This window comes from Lissotriton vulgaris, chromosome 11, assembly GCF_964263255.1.
Source record: "Lissotriton vulgaris chromosome 11, aLisVul1.2, whole genome shotgun sequence".
NCBI lineage: Eukaryota > Metazoa > Chordata > Amphibia > Caudata > Salamandridae > Lissotriton > Lissotriton vulgaris.
The window spans coordinates 410,326,972-410,345,881 of NC_141699.1; the positions used below are offsets into that span (position 1 = coordinate 410,326,972).

At 47.3% G+C, this 18,910-nt stretch overlaps 1 protein-coding gene across 4 annotated transcripts in view; it reads right to left on the bottom strand.

The window, feature by feature from the left end:
- TIA1 (TIA1 cytotoxic granule associated RNA binding protein) overlaps positions 1 to 18,910 on the bottom strand; it is a 239,181-nt gene that overhangs the window by 149,623 nt on the left and 70,648 nt on the right. For all 4 annotated transcript variants that reach the window (XM_086943466.1, XM_086943468.1, XM_086943467.1 and 1 more), the window contains one exon: positions 14,229 to 14,304. In XM_086943466.1, coding sequence (XP_086799592.1) covers positions 14,229 to 14,304 — 76 coding nt within the window. The remainder of the gene's footprint in view (positions 1 to 14,228; positions 14,305 to 18,910) is intronic.

Genomic DNA, 18,910 nt, shown 5'->3' on the forward strand with positions numbered 1-18,910 from the left:
AGCTGGGTGGTGGGTGCATCGGTGGAGCTGGGTGGTGGGTGCATCGGTGGAGCTGGGTGGTGGGTGCATCAGTGGAGCTGTGTGGTGGGTGCATCAGTGGAGCTGTGTGGTGGGTGCATCAGTGGAGCTGTGTCGGTGGAGCTGTGTGGTGGGTGCATCAGTGGAGCTGTGTCGGTAGAGCTGTGTGGTGGGTGCATCGGTGGAGCTGGGTGGTGGGTGCATTGGTGGAGCTGGGTGGTGGGTGCATCAGTGGAGCTGTGTGGTGGCTGGAGCTGGGTGGTGGGTGCATCTGTGGAGCTGCGTGGTGGGTGCATCTGTGGAGCTGGGTGCATCTGTGGAGCTGGGTGGTGGGTGCATCTGTGGAGCTGGGTGGTGGGTGCATCTGTGGAGCTGGGTGTGGGTGCATCTGTGGAGCTGGGTGTGGGTGCATCTGTGGAGCTGTGTGGTGGGTGCATCTGTGGAGCTGTGTGGTGGGTGCCTCGGAGGAGCTGTGTGGTGGGTGCCTCGGAGGAGCTGTGTGCTGGGTGCATCTGTGGAGCTGTGTGGTGGGTGCATCTGTGGAGCTGTGTGGTGGGTGCATCGGTGGAGCTGTGTGGTGGGTGCTTCGGTGGAGCTGTGTGGTGGGTGCTTCGGTGGAGCTGTGTGGTGGGTGCTTCGGTGGAGCTGTGTGGTGGGTGCTTCGGTGGAGCTGTGTGGTGGGTGCTTCGGTGGAGCTGTGTGGTGGGTGCATTGGTGGAGCTGGGTCGGTGGAGCTGTGTGGTGGGTGCATTGGTGGAGCTGGGTCAGTGGAGCTGTGTGGTGGGTGCATTGGTGGAGCTGTGTAGGTGGAGCTGTGTGGTGGGTGCCTTGGTGGAGCTGTATGGTGGGTGCCTTGGTGGAGCTGTGTGGTGGGTGCATCGGTGGAGCTGTGTGGTGGGTGCATTGGTGGAGCTGGGTAAGTGGAGCTGTTTTGGTGGAGCTGTGTGGTGGGTGGAGCTGTGTGGTGGGTGCCTCGGTGGAGCTGTGTGGTGGGTGCCTCGGTGGAGCTGTGTGGTGGGTGCCTCGGTGGAGCTGTGTGGTGGGTGCCTCGGTGGAGCTGTGTGGTGGGTGCCTCGGTGGAACTGTGTGGTGGGTGCATCGGTGGAACTGTGTGGTGGGTGCCTCGGTGGAGCTGTGTGGTGGGTGCCTCGGTGGAGCTGGGTGGTGGGTGCATCGGTGGAGCTGGGTGGTGGGTGCATCGGTGGAACTGTGTGGTGGGTGCCTCGGTGGAGCTGTGTGGTGGGTGCCTCGGTGGAGCTGTGTGGTGGGTGCCTCGGTGGAGCTGTGGTGGGTGCCTCTGTGGAGCTGTGTGGTGGGTGGCTCTGTGGAGCTGTGTGGTGGGTGCCTCGGTGGAGCTGTGTGGTGGGTGCCTCGGTGGAGCTGTGTGGTGGGTGCATAGGTGGAGCTGTGTGGTGGGTGCCTCGGTCGAGCTGTGTGGTGGGTGCCTCGGTGGAGCTGTGTCTTGGGTGCATCTGTGGAGCTCTGTGGTGGGGTCATCAGTGGAGCTGTGTGGTGGGTGCATCGGTGGAGCTGTGTCGGTGGAGCTGTGTGGTGGGTGCATCGGTGGAGGTGGGTGCATCAGTGGAGCTGTGTGGTGGGTGCATCGGTGGAGCTGTGTGGTGGGTGCATCTGTGGAGCTGTGTGGTGGGTGCATCTGTGGAGCTGTGTGGTGGGTGCATCGGTGGAGCTGGGTGGTGGGTGCATCTGTGGAGCTGGGTGGTGGGTGCATCTGTGGAGCTGGGTGGTGGGTGCATCTGTGGAGCTGGGTGGTGGGTGCATCTGTGGAGCTGGGTGGTGGGTGCATCTGTGGAGCTGGGTGGTGGGTGCATCTGTGGAGCTGGGTGGTGGGTGCATCTGTGGAGCTGGGTGCATCTGTGGAGCTGGGTGGTGGGTGCATCTGTGGAGCTGGGTGGTGGGTGCATCTGTGGAACTGTGTGGTGGGTGCATCTGTGGAACTGTGTGGTGGGTGCATCGGTGGAGCTGAGTAGGTGGAGCTGTGTGGTGGGTGGCACTTTTTATAAATCATTAGTAAAAGAGATCAATGAAATTCAACTAAAACCCATATATAGCAGAAGAGGAGAAAGCTCTAGTAACGGGATTCAGGATGAATGTATATCTTTGAAGCAAATCGCCAGCATGTGAAAGGTGTAAAATAGCAATCAGCATAAAACGAAAATGCCAGCAAAAGACTTTATAAAATTTTGTGTGGCCCTGATAAAATAATTAGAGCGTTTATTATATCATGACCAACAATGGTTATTGTTTCAAGAGCAGCATGCGAGATGGTTAGGGGCGGCAATATAAACAAGCCCTCTGCATTGCTGTGGTGGGAAGGGGGGCGGGGAGAGGCAAGAAGGGAAGAATAGGGGCCGGGAGCAGCAGCCTTTGATGTGCTGAAATCGCCCAGTTGGTTTAACTCTGTTTAAGCTGCAATATAGCTCGCCAGCTATGCGCAAGCGTACAGCAGGCGAGCCCTAAAAAGGCACTAACCAGATCTTGCAAACAGAAAGACAGTGCAAAGAAAGGCTGGTTTAATTCAGCATGCACCAAAGCATACACAAAACTGAAAAAAGCATTGGCCAGGAAACAGAGACAGGGAGGAAATTACTGCTCTAAGAAGTGATTATGCCTTAGCAATGAAAAATAGAAAACAAGAGATAAAAACCGATCTATGGGAGCGTCTAAAGAAAAGCTCAGAACTCAAAGATAGTGTTGAGTTCTGGCAAATAGTAAGGTCACCATACCTTACAGGTAAGGAGGATATACCCTCTATCGATGTTGCAATTACTAACACTGAATGGGTAAATCATTATTCAAATGTTTTTGGTTTAGGATCATCATATAATATGGAAACAACGGACTCATTGAAACAAGTTATCTATCCGTTAAATCTGCAGTTTACGCATGATGAGGTACAGAAAGCATTAAGATCCTCAAAATTAGGCAAGGCCCCGGGGCCGGACGGGGTTCCCGTTGATATTTTTAAATACGAGGAAGAACTTTGGTCCCCGATCTTGACAAATGTATTAAATGCATCACTAGAAGTAGGCCTGATAAAATCATGGAAGACCTCTGTACTTGTCCTGATCTTTAAAGAGGGAGACCGAAACTCACCAACTTGTTACAGGCCTCTCTCTCTTCTGGACTCTCTTGGGAAGGTCGCTGGTCGGATCATTCTCGAGAGACTCCAGGAGTGGGCAGTTACTAATAACGTTATATCAGATATACAGTACGGATTCCGCGAGGGTCTCAGTACTGTAGATCAAGCATTAAACCTGTCCTTACTGGCAGGAAAGTATTTAGAGGCCAAAAGGAGTGTCTTTCACATGGTGTATGTAGATCTATCCGCAGCCTTTGATTGTGTCATACACTCAAGGCTGTGGATGATCATGCTGAAAATGGGAGTAGACCCTCCTATCGTAGACTTCCTACGAGAACTCTATACCAGAACAGGCAGAGTTCGTTTCGGGACAAAGGGCCAACTGACAGATAGCTTTGGAGTGGAAAAGGGGGTTAGACAGGGATGCGTTCTGGCCCCCTTTTTATTTACCCTCTACACAAATGGCCTTGAGATAGCAATGCTTGAGGGTAGTAAAGACCTCCCCTCGGTTGGTCGTCGGCATATACCCGCATTGCTATATGCCGACGACGCGGTCATTTTGGCCAGAACCTCAGTGGAACTGCAGCGAGAGCTGGATAGATATTGTGAATTCATGTTAAGTCTGAACTTGTTTTTAAAATGTTAAGAAAACTTTTACCATGCATGCGGGGAAAAAGAGCCTGAAACCTAAAAGACTATTTGTGAAAGGAGAAGCTTTGGAAAGAACATCCACTTACCAATACTTGGGAATCGTTATTGATGACAAATTTAAGTGGAAAGCCGCAATTACTGCTAGGAAACTATCTTTTCTAAAAGCAACGACGGCCTTGAGATCATTTGCTCAAAAACCACCTCTAGAAATGTTAAAAATCTACAAGGCAAAGTGTGTCAGTACTGCTATTTATGGGGCAGGAATATGGGGAATATGGGGGTACGCAAATGTGACTGACTTACAAAAAACAGAAAACGTCTTTTTAAGATCCATACTAGGGCTGCCGAAAAACTCCTCTACATACGCCTGTCATGAAGAACTGAGCATAGACCATCTGGAGGATATTATAAGAACTCAACCTATAATGCTATGGCGCAGGATCTGGGTCACTGAACAATGCCATCTAACCAGACTCATTATCCAAGACATACAGACGCTTGAGCACTACGGGAGGATGAAATGGACAGCCTATGTAAAAGCCTTTTTAAAAGACATGGGATACAGCCATTATTTTATAGATCCATCGTCTCTTAACAGCATCTCCAAATTAGAACTGAGGAAAATATGTCTTTCACATCTGCGTCAAATAAGTCTGCTAAAAGAAATCCATAAATCCTCTGTACAACAAAGTTTATTGGTTCAAACAGTACCATCTATCGAACCTTATTTGATGTATAATATGACCCAATTTGAAAAATTACTTCCGACACGCTTTAGGTTCAATATGTTCCATTTAATGGTCTTTTTCCCCACACAGAATGATTGGTCATCAAAATTGTTGTTGTGCCCTTGCGACTCCCAATCACAACAGTCAACGATACATACAGTCCTATTTTGTAAATTTTTTGGAGGCACCCCGCAGACAATGGCTGTTGCCCATACTAAAATATTGGGGCCTACGCCAATGTCGCCCAGCTTACCTGGCGTTACAATATCTTGAAAATGAACTGATAGCAAAAGCAATTGTACGTTTCATGAAATTTTGCATACGCCATCGGTCTAATCTCTGATAACTAAATAATGAAGAGACCGTAAGGAATGGCAGTAAAAGTTTACTCATTTTTTTAAAAATACTGTGATTTTATAAACTGTATTTTAAAAATATGACTTTTTAACAGTTTCTTTTAATTGAATCAATGTATAAAAATGTATTTCTATGAACTTTTATGGTTTTTCATCTTAAAAAACCGAATAAAGTTATTTTTGATTTGATTTGATTGCAGGCTGTAGTGTTTTGTAAAAGTATGGCTGCTCCACCAAGTGGCAGCTCTGCAGATCTGCCTCAGGGGTACCCCCGCAAAAAGGGCAGCAGACGTAGACACCGCTCTAGTTGAGTGAGCACGAACTGGAGCAGGAAGGGGCTTCCCATCCAGTTGGTGGCAATAGGATATGGTAGAGGATATCCACCTGGTTATGGTCTGTTTGGCAACAGGTTGTCCTTTGCAAATTGGGCCATACGCCACAAACAATGGATCTGACTCTGACAGTTGCAGTTCGCTGAATGTAAAATTTGAGACAACGTTTCACATCCAATGAGTGTAATGACCCCTCAGCTGGAGTTTGCAGAGCAGGAAAGAAAGTCTTCAGGATTACGGGTTCGTTGAGATGAAAGTCACTGGGAACCTTCGGGATGAATTTAGGATTAGTTCGCAATGTCACAGCCTCATTGGAGAATTGTAGAAAAGGAGGCTGTATGGTAAATGCCTGGATGTCACTGACACGCCTCAAGGATGTCAAGGCGAGCAAGAGAGCAACTTTCCATGTGAGAAATTTTAGATTTGCAGAGTGGATAGGATCAAATGGAGGTAGAAGCAGTTGAGACAAGACCAAATTTAAGCGCCAAGCTGGTGGAGGGCGACGGATAGGTGGAAATATCCTAAAAAGGCCCTTGTAAAATTGCTTAATGATTCTCGAGGAACATAGAGATGTAGAACCATCATGACAGAACCGGGAAATCGCCGCCAGAAACACTTTAAGAGTCGAGTGTGAAAGTCCTGATCTCGCCAGGGATAAAAAGAAAGGCAAGATCTGTTCAGGTTTTGCAGTCATGGGGTCCAAATCAGTCATGGGGTCCAAATCTTTAGTGCGGCACCAGACACAGAAACGTTTCCACTTTAATTGATAGGTTTTAATGGTGGATCGAGCGCGCGCTAACACCTCTCTGCAGTCCTCGTCGATATTTAGACGTGCAAATTCATTGTATTCAGGTTCCAGGCATGGAGTTGGAGGTATGCCAGATTTGTCCCTGCTTCATCGTGAGGAGGTGAGGTAGAGGATGAAGCGGTATCGGGTCGGACTATGAAAATAGGAGCAGGTCCGTGAACCATGGACGCCTCGGCCATTTAGGTGCAATCAGGATGATGTGGCAAGGTTGAAACCTCATCCTATGTAACAGGCGAGGAATTAGAGGAAGTGGAGGGAAAGCGTAGATGAAGTTGTTAGACCAATTCATCGAAAATGCATTTCCGCTCGACTCTCTGTGGGGATGCCAACTTGCAAAGCGTTGGCATTTTTCTGTCGCGAAAAGATCCATCTGCGGCTGGCCCCACCGCCGGAAGATGAAATAGACGGTTGGTTGGTTGAGTTCCCACTCGTGATTGTCTGACGACACCCGGCTGAGTGAGTCCGCCAGAACATTGGCCACACCCGGCACATGGATGGCTGTGAGATGAGTTTGTTGTTGAATCGCCCAATCCCATATTTGTCCCAGTTGTGAAAGTAGGAGAGACCTCGTGCCGCCCTGCTTGTTGAGGTAGTGCATGCTGGTGGTGTTGTCTGTCCTCACCAACAGAGTGTGTCCCTGCACTAACCTCTGGAAGGACTTTAGGGCCAAGAAAATCTCCAAGAGTTCCAGGCGATTGATATGCCAAGTACGTTAGGTTGCCGTCCACTTTCCTTTTACAGACATGCCGTCGAGATGCGCTCCCCATCCCTCGAGAGACGCATCTGTTGTCAGAGTCGGAGTTTCGTCTTGGAATGAACGGCCCGTAGATATGTTTGGAGGGTGAGCCCACCACTCCAGCGCTTTCTGGATGCGAGGTGTTAGAAGGACCTTGTCCTCGAATGACCCGGACACCTGTTTCCACTGTTTGTCTAATTCCTCCTGTAGAGCCCTCATGTGCAATCTGCAATTGGTGATAAGTTGGATGCACTAGGAAGCCATGCCAAGGAATGATTTGAACATTCAAACAGAAACGTACAGTTTTGACTGTAGGAATTGCACCATCTTTACCATGCGGTCCTGTCTTTCTTGTGAAAGAAACTTTCCCCCGCCGAGAATCTAGCTAGGCTCCGAGAAAATCTCGCATTTGCGACGGATGAAAGTGTGACTTCTGGCAATTGATTGAAAGCCCCAAGGTTTGGAAAAGGGAGACGCAGAGGTGAGTGTGCTGCTCCGTCAGTTGAAAAGTCTTGGCCTTGATGAGGCAGTCGTCCAGGTATGGATAAAATTGGACGCCTTGCAGGCGCAGGAAGGCAGCTACCGGGGCCAAGATCTTGGTAAAGACCCTCGGCGCTGATCAAAGGCTGAATGGTAGGACTTTGAATTGCAAGTGCAGCTGTCCGACTGTGAAGCGTAGATACTTCCTGTGTCTGGGGTGAATTGGCACATGGAAATATGCGTCTTGGAGGTCGATCGTTGAAAAGAATTCCCCTGGATTGAGATAACTCTGCTTCAAATTCTGAATTAACATCTGAAAAGTTTTCGAAATGATAAATTTGTTCAGGGCCCGTAAATCCAAAATTGGACGCCATTCTCCCGACTTTTTCTTGACTAAGAAGAACCGGGAATAAATCCCCTTGCCGCGTTGACCTTGCGGCACTACCTCGATGGCTCCTTTTTTGATCATCAATTTCCTGGGCCAAAAGTTCTTTGAGATAGGGGAGAGGGTGGCCCCGAAGGTGGACGAGTGGGAGGGAATTTTGCAAACTCCAGGGTATGTCCTTTGGAGATAACGTCCAGGACCCATTGGTCATAGGAGATTTCGGACATTTGCAAATGTACTTCGAGATGCGACCTCCAAGATTTACAGTCGGCAGAAGAAAGGAACTGAGACCGTCACTGGTTTTTATTGTTTGAGCCACCTCTATATGTTGTTTTTCGTTGGTATGGTCTGGTGGTGGACTGACGATTCTGGGATTGATAGGAACCCCTCTGCCGGTTATCGTTGTAGGCGTTGTACGAACGATATTGACCTGATCCTCGAAAAGTAGGAGGAACCTCCTCCTCTACCTCGTGCCCCCCGAAAGGGCAGTTTCTTGTACTGGAGGGTAGCTAAGGGCTTTGCAGTGTCGGTGTCCTTTTTTATCGCCTCAAGGGCATCATCTACATGCTTGCCAAACAACGAATCCCCGTCGTACGGCAAGTCCAGGACTTTTGCTTGTACCTCTGGAAGGAAGGTGGTAGACTTCAACCAGCCTCGACGCCTCAAGACTGCAGCCCCAGCCAATTGAGGAAAGCCCGTGGAGGAAATGTCCAGCGCGCATTCAATAATTTCGGATGTATAATGGCCTGCGCTTCTGCACGGATGACATCGGGTATTTGAGGAATCAGTGTGGCAATCTCGGACCACATCTGGCGGTCGTAACGGCCCAAAATAGCCAAGGTATTAGCCGCCCTCACAGTAGTAGCCGCCATTGTTGTAAATCTTTTGCCTATAGAGTCCAACTTGCGGCCTTCTTGATCAGGAGGAGACGTGAGCGGTGTAGCAGGATTGCGGGATCTTTTCTGTGCTGCCTGAGTTATAACCGAATCTGCTTTCGGTCGTGACACCAAACCGTCCGGGGCAGACGCCGGAGCCTTATATTTGTCTAATCTGGGCAAAACTGCAGGTACCGAATTTGGATGTTCCATTAACTTAAGGTCCTCCTGCCAAATAAAGTCAATGATTGGTATTGTGTGGGATTGCCTTTGTGAAAGGCCCTTAAAATCATACAAGAAGCATTCACTTTCATGTTGTTGTTTTTCGACAGTGAGATGAAAACGCTTTGCAGCACGAACCATCAAATTAAGGAAATTTGCAATGTCTACCTGAGGCGATGCTAGAGGTGAGGTGGGCGGAGTGGAAGGTGTTTGAGCCCTGTAATTGTCCCACTCATTCATATCGACGTCATTGTCATCAGTGTTGCGAGTATCAGGATCCTCGTTGTCGGTGTCAGGACGAGTACCCCCCCGTGACGTGGGTCGAACAGGTGCAGGTGCTTGAGGAAGTTGAGGCTGTGGAGGAAGTTGTGGTGCTGGAGAGGGAGAGGCAGGTGTAGATGGAGGGAACCTGCGGTTATAGTCATCTAGCATGTGCTGCAGGTTCATGACCAAAGATAATGGTATTTGCGTAACCGGCTCCGAAGTAACTGGTTCTGATTCCTCAACAGGAAATAATTTGTTCCCATCTTCGACGTTATCCTCTTCGTCACCCTCATCACTATACTCCTGGCACTTAATGTGCAAATCAGATGGACTAGATGCCTGTCCGAAAAGTAGTTCTACCTCTGAATCGTTTCCGGATTCTTCCCCACCAGCCTGAAACAATTGGTCTGGAAGAGGAGTTCCACTTCTCACTGGACTCAGTTGAATGAGAGGTACTGTCATCAAAGAAGAAGCAGTAACCACTGTAAAAGTGGCAGCTGTGGCCAAAGGTTGTTGAGACGTCAACGAGCCCGTTGACGTAAATGCGGCAGTCTTAAAATCAACCGGAGGCGTCTGCGTCACCATAGATGTAATCGACGCTGAAATTGAAGGCTTTTTCTTCGTAGACTAAGATTTCTTGTCAGTCGACGGAGCAGTCGACGAGATTGGAGCCTTACTCGTCGACGAGGATGTAGACGTCGACGAAGTTGTCGATGATGATATGATGGTCGTCGACGGAGTCGCCGTCGATTAGACAGCAGTCGACGATGATGGGCCCGTCGACGAGCTATTAGATGACTTGATCTTAGTCGACGGGGTTCGCGACGGCGAGGGAAGCGTCGACAATGACTTCTTCGTCGACGGTTTTGATTTGACACTCGTCGACGAGATCTTCACAATAGAAGTAATGGGTCTCACCTCCTGGGCTGTCGTCGACGAGGTGATCGTCGTCGACGCAGTACTGGTTGACATAGTACATGTCGTCGTCGACATAGAGGCTACAGTCACTGACTTAGTCGTCGCTGAAGACGTCGACAGACGCGTCGACGAGCCAATGCCAGATTTAAAAGTGGAAGGCAAGGCTTTGGGCGCAGATGTCAGAGAACCAGGTCCCGTAGACGTGTCCTGAAGCGAATCCTGTGGGGAAACAATCCTGGAGGACTTCAACAGTCTACTTTTCTTCAGAAAAGGAGATGGAACCTCAGTTTCAGACCCACGCTTCTCAGAGGATTTTGAAACACCAGATGACAAACTTTCTACCTCAGAAACCACAGACTCTGAAGTCTTCAACTTCTGTAGCCACAGAAGGAGACGGGCCTCTCTATCCTTCAGAGTCTTGGAAGGAAAAGTGCGACAGTACTTAGTTTTTCACCTTGTGGTCTGGGTAGAGACAGTAAATGCATTTACTGTGTGGATCCTCATGGAAAAGGCGCAGTTTACCACAAGAAGGGCAGGCTTTAAATAAAGATTTCCTATTTGAAGACATTTTCTGAAGAAAACAGCTAGAGTTGAAGAAAACTGAGCAGAGCTCAGAGAGACTCCCTTCACACGACATGCGGTAGAAAATCTGAGGACTTGGTCTTCTGAGGAGAAGGTTGTAGAGGAGGCTACTGTAGGAAGGTGGATACCTGACTATGGTTGCCCCCAACTTTTTGCCTGGTGTTTTGCTGGTTTTCCGACCTAGTTGACCTGGGGCCCTGCCAATCAGGACCCCCAGGCCTACTGCTCTCTCTCTAAAATGGATTCCATGTACCTTACATACATTTCCAATTGGTACTGGGCCACCTTATCAGACCCTGTAACTCAGGGCATAGGTGTACCCAGGGCCTACTAGGGGCTGAAGCATGTATTATGCCACCCCTGGATGGCCATCTAAATCTGACACAACTGGCTGCACGACAGCTGGGGCAAGGTGGTGTAATCACCCTTTGCTTTAGATATAGTATACCTATATCTAACCCTAAAAATGGACACACAGATTCCTATCAGTCACTCCAATGGCAGGCCTTGACAATCCTGAAGGCAGAGTGCTTGGAATCGTGTGAAATGGTGCTCTGGCATGAGCTGAGCCCGGTTGCAGCTTGCGGAACCAAGTCCTAATAGCTGTTCCATGATAACGCATACCATATACTCTTAAGTGCATTATAATCCTCGCGGTTAAATGCTATCTTTAGTATCGCTTTATCAAAACATGTCGAGTAAGGTGTCATACGAATTGGAATACTAACCCCTCGCCAATTCTGGCGACGGGGTTAGCATTCCACCCTTCTAGAGGGACACGACATGTATGTAACTGTGAACCCCGGTTAAAGTTAACTAAAGCCTCAGCTCCACAAAATGGATGCTGCCACCACAGACACGAGTCTGACCTCCTGCTGCTGGGAGTCCTTCCAGCGAGGAGAGCTTGGACAAAGGGTTTCCTGTCAGGGGCGGTGCTAGCACCATCCCAGACAGGGTTTTGTGTATCCTGGGTAGGCAGGGCTTTACAGGAAGGTGACTGCAGAGTGGCACCCCGGTGCTCACTACGCATCTGCCGCTAGAACCAGTTCCAGGGGCACACCAGCCCCTGGCCTGGGGAAAGTCCGGCATGGGAGAGGGGTGTGACCACCCCCCTTCCTGGTCCCACCCCTAGGGCAGGACCTAGTCGCGTACCCACCCCTTTCTTTAGGATTAAGGCAGGAGCGGGGACCCTTCCAAATTAGATCATTTTTGAATCAAGAAACTACTTTCCACGAAAGTAACTCTCGACTCTTCTCAAGATTTCTGCCTTGTGACTAAGGAGTAGTCACCCTGCATCCACAGGCACCATCTAAGAACTCTGCGGTTTGCTGCACGTCCTTCCTCAGGAATCCGACCGACCAGCACGACGAGACCCGGCTTCCCTGGCACCTCTGACCTCTACCTACCTCTACAGCTAAGCTGAGAACCGTAGGTGCGACGAGACCTCGAGGGACCGGCCATCATCAGAACTGCACGACTTCTATCCAGCACGACCGCCGAGGGATCCTCTGGTGAGTGCTTTGGGGTCCGAGAAGCCCAGACCCTGAGCAGCTCCAGCACCGAAGTCCAGCCTCCCAGCATCCACGAGATCTGCGTGGGGCCCTTCTGCTTTTTGCTGCTCACCGCGTTGTTTGGCTACTAGCCCGCTGGCTTGTGGCCTTCCTAACGACGCCCGACGACATCACCGCTGCTGGTTGCTCCAGACTGGCCAGCTCGCACCTCCATCCTGGTCGCCGACAACGCCTCCTGGTCCGTGAGACTGCAGAGCCCAGCGTCGCCCACTCACCTGGTCGAAATAACTACCATCCGGTGCCCTCCTGGTGCCATCTGACTACTGCCTAATGGTCACGAACTTGGTCCCCTCTGCTTTCAGGTGTCATCCATCTTCGATCCAGGCTTGGATCACTCGAACAATCTTCACTGGTCGCCTGCCAGCAACTTCTTTCTTCAGGCTCCTGGTTCGTCTACGAGGATTCCCGACGTCTTTTCAGACCTATGCAGCTGCAGCCCCTGGGCTAGGTAACTTCGGCATTTCGGTGCCCCAGCATAGCCTCACTATCCAAGGGTCAGGATCCACTGTCGTTTTCGATCTACCTTATCGGGTTCGCCCGAGAACACTAACTTTGCCTTTACTAGCTCCCATAGACTTTGTCCCGCATCCCGCGTGAGAGTGCACACTCTGCACCAGAGTCCCTTAGGCCTCCTACTAGTAATCTGAAGGTTCAGTAACGTAATCCTAGCGATTCCAAAGCCTATTAGTACAGTACTTACCTGCTAGTAATTTCGCATTCCACTTCCATAGTATATGGTTTTTCGTGCCCCTCGGGCATTTGTGTAAATTGTGCACCTTGAAGTATTTTCGTAAGAGTTTTGTTGTGTGCTTAGTACCCTGTCCTCATAAAGAGTACAGGGCTGTTGTGATCTAAATAAATACACTGTTTATTTTCATAACACTTGTGTGGTGTCCTTTCACTTGGTGTTCAAGGGGTATATGTGATGGTATAACAGCTGGCTTAACACGCCCTCTAGAGTTTAGCCCGAAGACTGCTCGTATCCACGCTACTAGGATAGCTGGTCTATAAGGTTGACTTACAACCAATCACCATAAGGGTTGTTTGGACTGATGCATAGTGATCACTAGAATAGTGAGCACTGCATATCAGGCCAACTTCTCACATGCTACAGCCTGATTGGCTGGAATGTGAACCTACACATAATGACACTAATCTGCTACTAAAGTGAGTTCTCCCTTAGGCTTTTCAATGGGGCTATTATGTTCTATGGTACTAAATTTACAATTTTATAACATATGTATGTATATTTATGATATTTTTCATGTATACATGCATATGTTACTGCTATTTTATGTACCGTGGGACTCCCACTTCGACGACGGGGAATATTCATGCATGTGAATCTATGAAAGACACCCCTAACACTGGAGAAATAAAAATTCCGGCAGTGCAGAGCTAAAAATAGCACACGTTTGCACTAAAGTTAAATAAAGTGAAAAGGGTGAAAAAAAAAACCTGAGAATTCAGTAACAAAGTGGACTCACCAATGATAATTCCAACCCGGAGTGCGGGTAAAATGGTAATGGCGGAATCGTCAGGTTATGTAGTTGTCGGGCGGGCACGTCCGTGACAATAGCGGAGCCTGGCGAGTGGGGGACGGAGGGTAAACAAAGTATTATTAACAGCCCCCGTCTCTCAAAAGTGCATATAGCAAAGGTGCCTTCGCGTTGTGTGGGCACGTACCTGTAGAAGCAGAACTCCCCCGGTACTCGTCTCGTCGGAAAGAGGATCCGAGAAAGAGCAGTTACCGGAAATGGGCTTAAGAACAGGAAGTCGAGCACAAAAACTAGACTGCTCACTTCATATGGGCCATGGAGTAAACCGGAAGTGTAGTACCGAGAAAGGGCAACGAGAAAAAGTGAAGGGGAATTTGTGACCTATCAGAAAAAAGGAAGGACCTAGTAACAACATGCAAGGCGTGACCAATTCACCATCAGCATAACGACAATCACAAGTGCTTGAAATGAGTAAAAGGCATGTAGACAGCTAAGTCCTCACAATGTGTTTAAAATTATCGAAGAGCATATAATAATGTAATGCAAATGTCAAGAACACATAGTCCTAAACAAAGGATATAGTCAGTTAAAACTATATGATGCCCCAAGGTTAATGCAAATTTAGGCAACAGTAGCAAACTTGGCTCTTCTGTCAGAGCATTGCAAAGTACACATATAAACAAGTTTTAAAAAACCTACTTACCCATTTATTAAAGAAGGAGACAAAGCCGTATCCTTTGGACTTCCCAGTGGCCATATCTTTCACTACCCGTGCATCGCTGAAGAAAACAAGTTAGCATTAGCCTAGAACACACAATACTCCGCAGAACAATGAAAATGTGATTGGACTCACACACAAACACACACACACACACAACAGCACTTTGCTCTCACCTTTAATGTGAATCACCAGCAAAATGTTTAAAGCCAGTTTCACTGTTTAAGCTCACTATGAGTTTATGTAGCAGCAACTTTTTTAAATTACATATTTGGAAACATGCAATCTGTATTTTGTACAGAACATTCATAATTTTGCTATGGTTGGTTTTCAGTCCCCCACACTGCTCTTATATAATGTTAACAATAAGCATGGTCAAAGCAGCTATTCAAAAGAATCACGGCCACTTACAGGTATCTAGCATAATAAAAGAATGGCTCTTCAACCATGCAATAATACAACTTGCTATTTGCGAACACATTCTACCTTCTCATTAAAAAGATAAAATAGAAAAAATATAAAAAATAGGAATGAAAAGGCATACGTCGCCTGTTAACTGAATTCTTTTCTGTTAATTTCTCAGGACAATTCGTTACCCCCATTTTGGACTGGGCAGCTGTAAATTTTGAGAAATTGGACATTTTCAGAAATGGTTGCAGTATGGAATAAAAGTAACACTGAAACACTTACGGCTTTTTAAACTATCAACTAAGGAAGAGTTTTCAAAGACTGTTTAAAAAAACAGGAATAATACAGGTCTGAATGGAAACTACAAGAGAAAAAATACAGATTCATAGAAGTAAAAAAATAGTAAGAAAAACTACAACATTTATCTACTGTGATGTGTAGCTTGTAGTTAGCCAGGGAATTGCTGTCCATTCTTCAGACACTCTGCAAAATAACCAGAGCCCCATTATTTGTGACCGAATAAAAAAAATCCCAATTAAAAGCTCATTCCATATATTGAGGAAAACGGGAATGTTTTAAAAATAAGTTTCTCAGGCAATTTGCTCACAATTTAGCAAAGGTAACATCACACACAAACAAACCATATGTTTTCTTGAAACCAGATGAGAAAAGGGTTTCTTTGAAGACCACTAATTGCATTCAAATACAACATATGATAAAAATGCAAACTACTTTGCCATGACATAAGTTATTTGTAAAAAGACGGCAGACAGCTTACCCGTACCTTGAAGATTATTAAAAGCACTCCAATTAAGAAAGATCTAACAAAGAGTGGAAAGGCTTGCATTACCAATGCTAAGAGCAAAGCAACTATTTCCTTGAGGACCCATTACATGATCAATGGATAAAAGGGCAAGTTAAGTTTTAGTGAACAATTATTTCAAAGATTCTACTCTGCCATCATTTGATTTGAAAATTGTTTCAAACCAGGAAAAGACGGAGACTTGATATGAACTGCTACTTTCTTGTAGTTGTAATCCAAGACATCAAAATTAACTAATATAGAGTAAAACAGGTGTGAATGTCAGGGTAACATAGATGGGGGCGACAGCAAAGGTAGGAGGGTGTTTACGCTCAATATGCTTTATTTTGACACCTTAAAGCATTAAAAAGCAAATGGCAAGAGAAAGATGTACCAAAATTTGGTGAGAAGAAAAAACTTAAAGGGGAGAAAAAAATACAAATTCTGTTGCTCAAGTCTGTGAGGTCGTTCTCCAAACCTCTACAACCCCTGGTTAAACCAGACTTCACACATTTCTGAAGGCCCTCAACACTCCACCCCTTTTTCCCTTTATGTACAGCAGGGCTGATATAATTTACATGTTGATGGGTGACATTGGACATATACCACAAATTGCCTGAGAAACAAACATTGCTCTTCTCCGACAATTATGCCTGCTTTCAAACATCTAAAATATTAGTAACGCTTACTCTTTACTTACCACAAACACAACAAATGTCTACTTGCATCCAATGATCAGGAGAGAAAAGCAATGAAAACTATAGATTGAATGTGCAAAGCTCCTCCCACACTGAGAACCAATAGATTGTATGCAAAATTAATTTGAATTGTCCATCCAGTCCTTTTTGCCTTTCACAGAATCAAGTACTTTGAGCTGCCTCTACTATATGTATTGTTGAACTTGTTTTCCACACTTTACTGCCCAGTGCTTTATTATTAGTCACCAAGTTATTGTTGGAGCTCTCACAAGTCATTTTGTCCAAGAGTAGTTATCACTGGCTAGCTAGAATGTATGATGCAATCCATAATAAAACAAGCATTTGCAATGCAATAGGTCTCGCATTAGGAAAGTTTGAGCTATTGGTATTGTAAATGAATTTTTTTTGATATCTATGTGTTGGTTTTGAAAATAGCGAAATTGATAGCTTTGTCATTTACAATGCCAATAGTTATAACTTTCGCAAATGTGACACCTATAGCATTTGTAACGGAATGTGTTGTATTTACGTGACTTCGATGTACTGATATTACAAATAACAATGGCTTTTCATTTTATTTAATAATAATTAAATGAAAGTTATTGTAATGTATAATGGCAATAGCTTAAACTTTTGCAAAGATTATGTTCAGTGTATTTTATTGTGTCGGAAATCCAAGAGCAGAAGTGAAATATTAACATTTTTGTGACATTTGTAATAAAGCTTGAAACATTGTAGAACATATTTGAACCAGTTGTTGAATGGTAGCGACGAGTGATGCTGTGGCGTTCAGTGATGCTGTGGTAGCACATAGTGATGTTGTGGTGCCCCTAAGTGATAATGTGGTGGGGCGATAGATAGAGAGGAGTGAGGGAGATAGATTAGATTGGGGTGAGGGCCACAGATCGATTGGGGTGAGGGCCACAGATCGATTGGGGTGAGGGCCACAGATCGATTGGGGTGAGGGCCACAGATCGATTGGGGTGAGGGCCACAGATCGATTGGGGTGAGGGCCACAGATCGATTGGGGTGAGGGCCACAGATCGATTGGGGTGAGGGCCACAGATCGATTGGGGTGAGGGCCACAGATCGATTGGGGTGAGGGCCACAGATCGATTGGGGTGAGGGCCACAGATCGATTGGGGTGAGGGCCACAGATCGATTGGGGTGAGGGCCACAGATCGATTGGGGTGAGGGCCACAGATCGATTGGGGTGAGGGCCACAGATCGATTGGGGTGAGGGCCACAGATCGATTGGGGTGAGGGCCACAGATCGATTGGGGTGAGGGCCACAGATCGATTGGGGTGAGGGCGACAGATCGATTGGGGTGAGGGCGACAGATCGATTGGGGTGAGGGCGACAGATCGATTGGGGTGAGGGCGACAGATCGATTGGGGTGAGGGCGTTAGATAGATTGGGGTGAGGGCGTTAGATAGATTGGGGTGAGGGCGTTAGATAGATTGGGGTGAGGGCGTTAGATAGATTGGGGTGAGGGCGTTAGATAGATTGGGGTGAGGGCGTTAGATAGATTGGGGTGAGGGCGTTAGATAGATTGGGGTGAGGGCGTTAGATAGATTGGGGTGAGGGCGTTAGATAGATTGGGGTGAGGGCGTTAGATAGATTGGGGTGAGGGCGTTAGATAGATTGGGGTGAGGGCGTTAGATAGATTGGGGTGAGGGCGTTAGATAGATTGGGGTGAGGGCGTTAGATAGATTGGGGTGAGGGCGTTAGATAGATTGGGGTGAGGGCGTTGGATAGATTGGGGTGAGGGCGTTGGATAGATTGGGGTGAGGGCGTTGGATAGATTGGGGTGAGGGCGTTAGATAGAGGACGATAGATAGTGTAAATATGTGGCTTGTAATTATGTGGCACGGAGTGGTATTTTGCGTATGTTGCGTTGAGCGCAGTGTAAATATGTAGCATATAATTATGTGGCACTGAGGTATTTGGAGTGTATGTTGCATTGAGTGCAGTGTAATTATGTGGCATGTAATTATGTGGAGTATGAATTCTCACAAATATGTATCGTAGGCTGGGAGCGTTCCTGAAAGGTCAGTGTAACTGAAAAGCAAGTACTCCGGGGCAGAGTCAGTCATATGCAGACGCCCCCTGTCTAGGGAAGATGGCGGGGTGGGGTGAGTCATGCTGGGGGGGGGGGGCCTCTGACAGGGCGCAAGGGCTTGCGTAAGTATTGGCAGGCGCATGGCTGACACAGACTTAAAAATAATTGATTACAGCAAGGATTCAAACCTGATAAGAACATAAGAGATGCAGGAAGACTTAACAGTGCAACTGTAGGCTGCGAGTTAGCGGCAAAGTACATGTGGCAACAGTAAATATTTTAAATAAATAGTTCAGTAAAAAGAACTTGTAATATGTACTAAAATCCCACAGTTTAAGAAGTCAATGCTAAACTGTGCACACTATGATGCTGCTTGTGTTGGATTGCACCCACCCATAGAATACAGCGGGCTTAAAAATTACCTGCTGGATTGAATGTGAGGTTTGGAGTTCCGGGCATTCTGAGGATAAATGTGGCCCTAAAAGTGCGCAATCTCACTGGCCTTGCAGTGGTAGCCTCTTGCAGGAGGTGGAGTGGAGCAACTCTGTCTGATGGGAACAAAGGAGAAAGGCCCTCTGTCCCAAGCAGAGAACACAGAGTTCACTGCAGGGACTGCCTGACCGGAATGTCTATTGGGTGTGCAACATCCAGCCGAGGCAAACGCGGAAAGCGGCACATGAAGCGATAATAGACCGA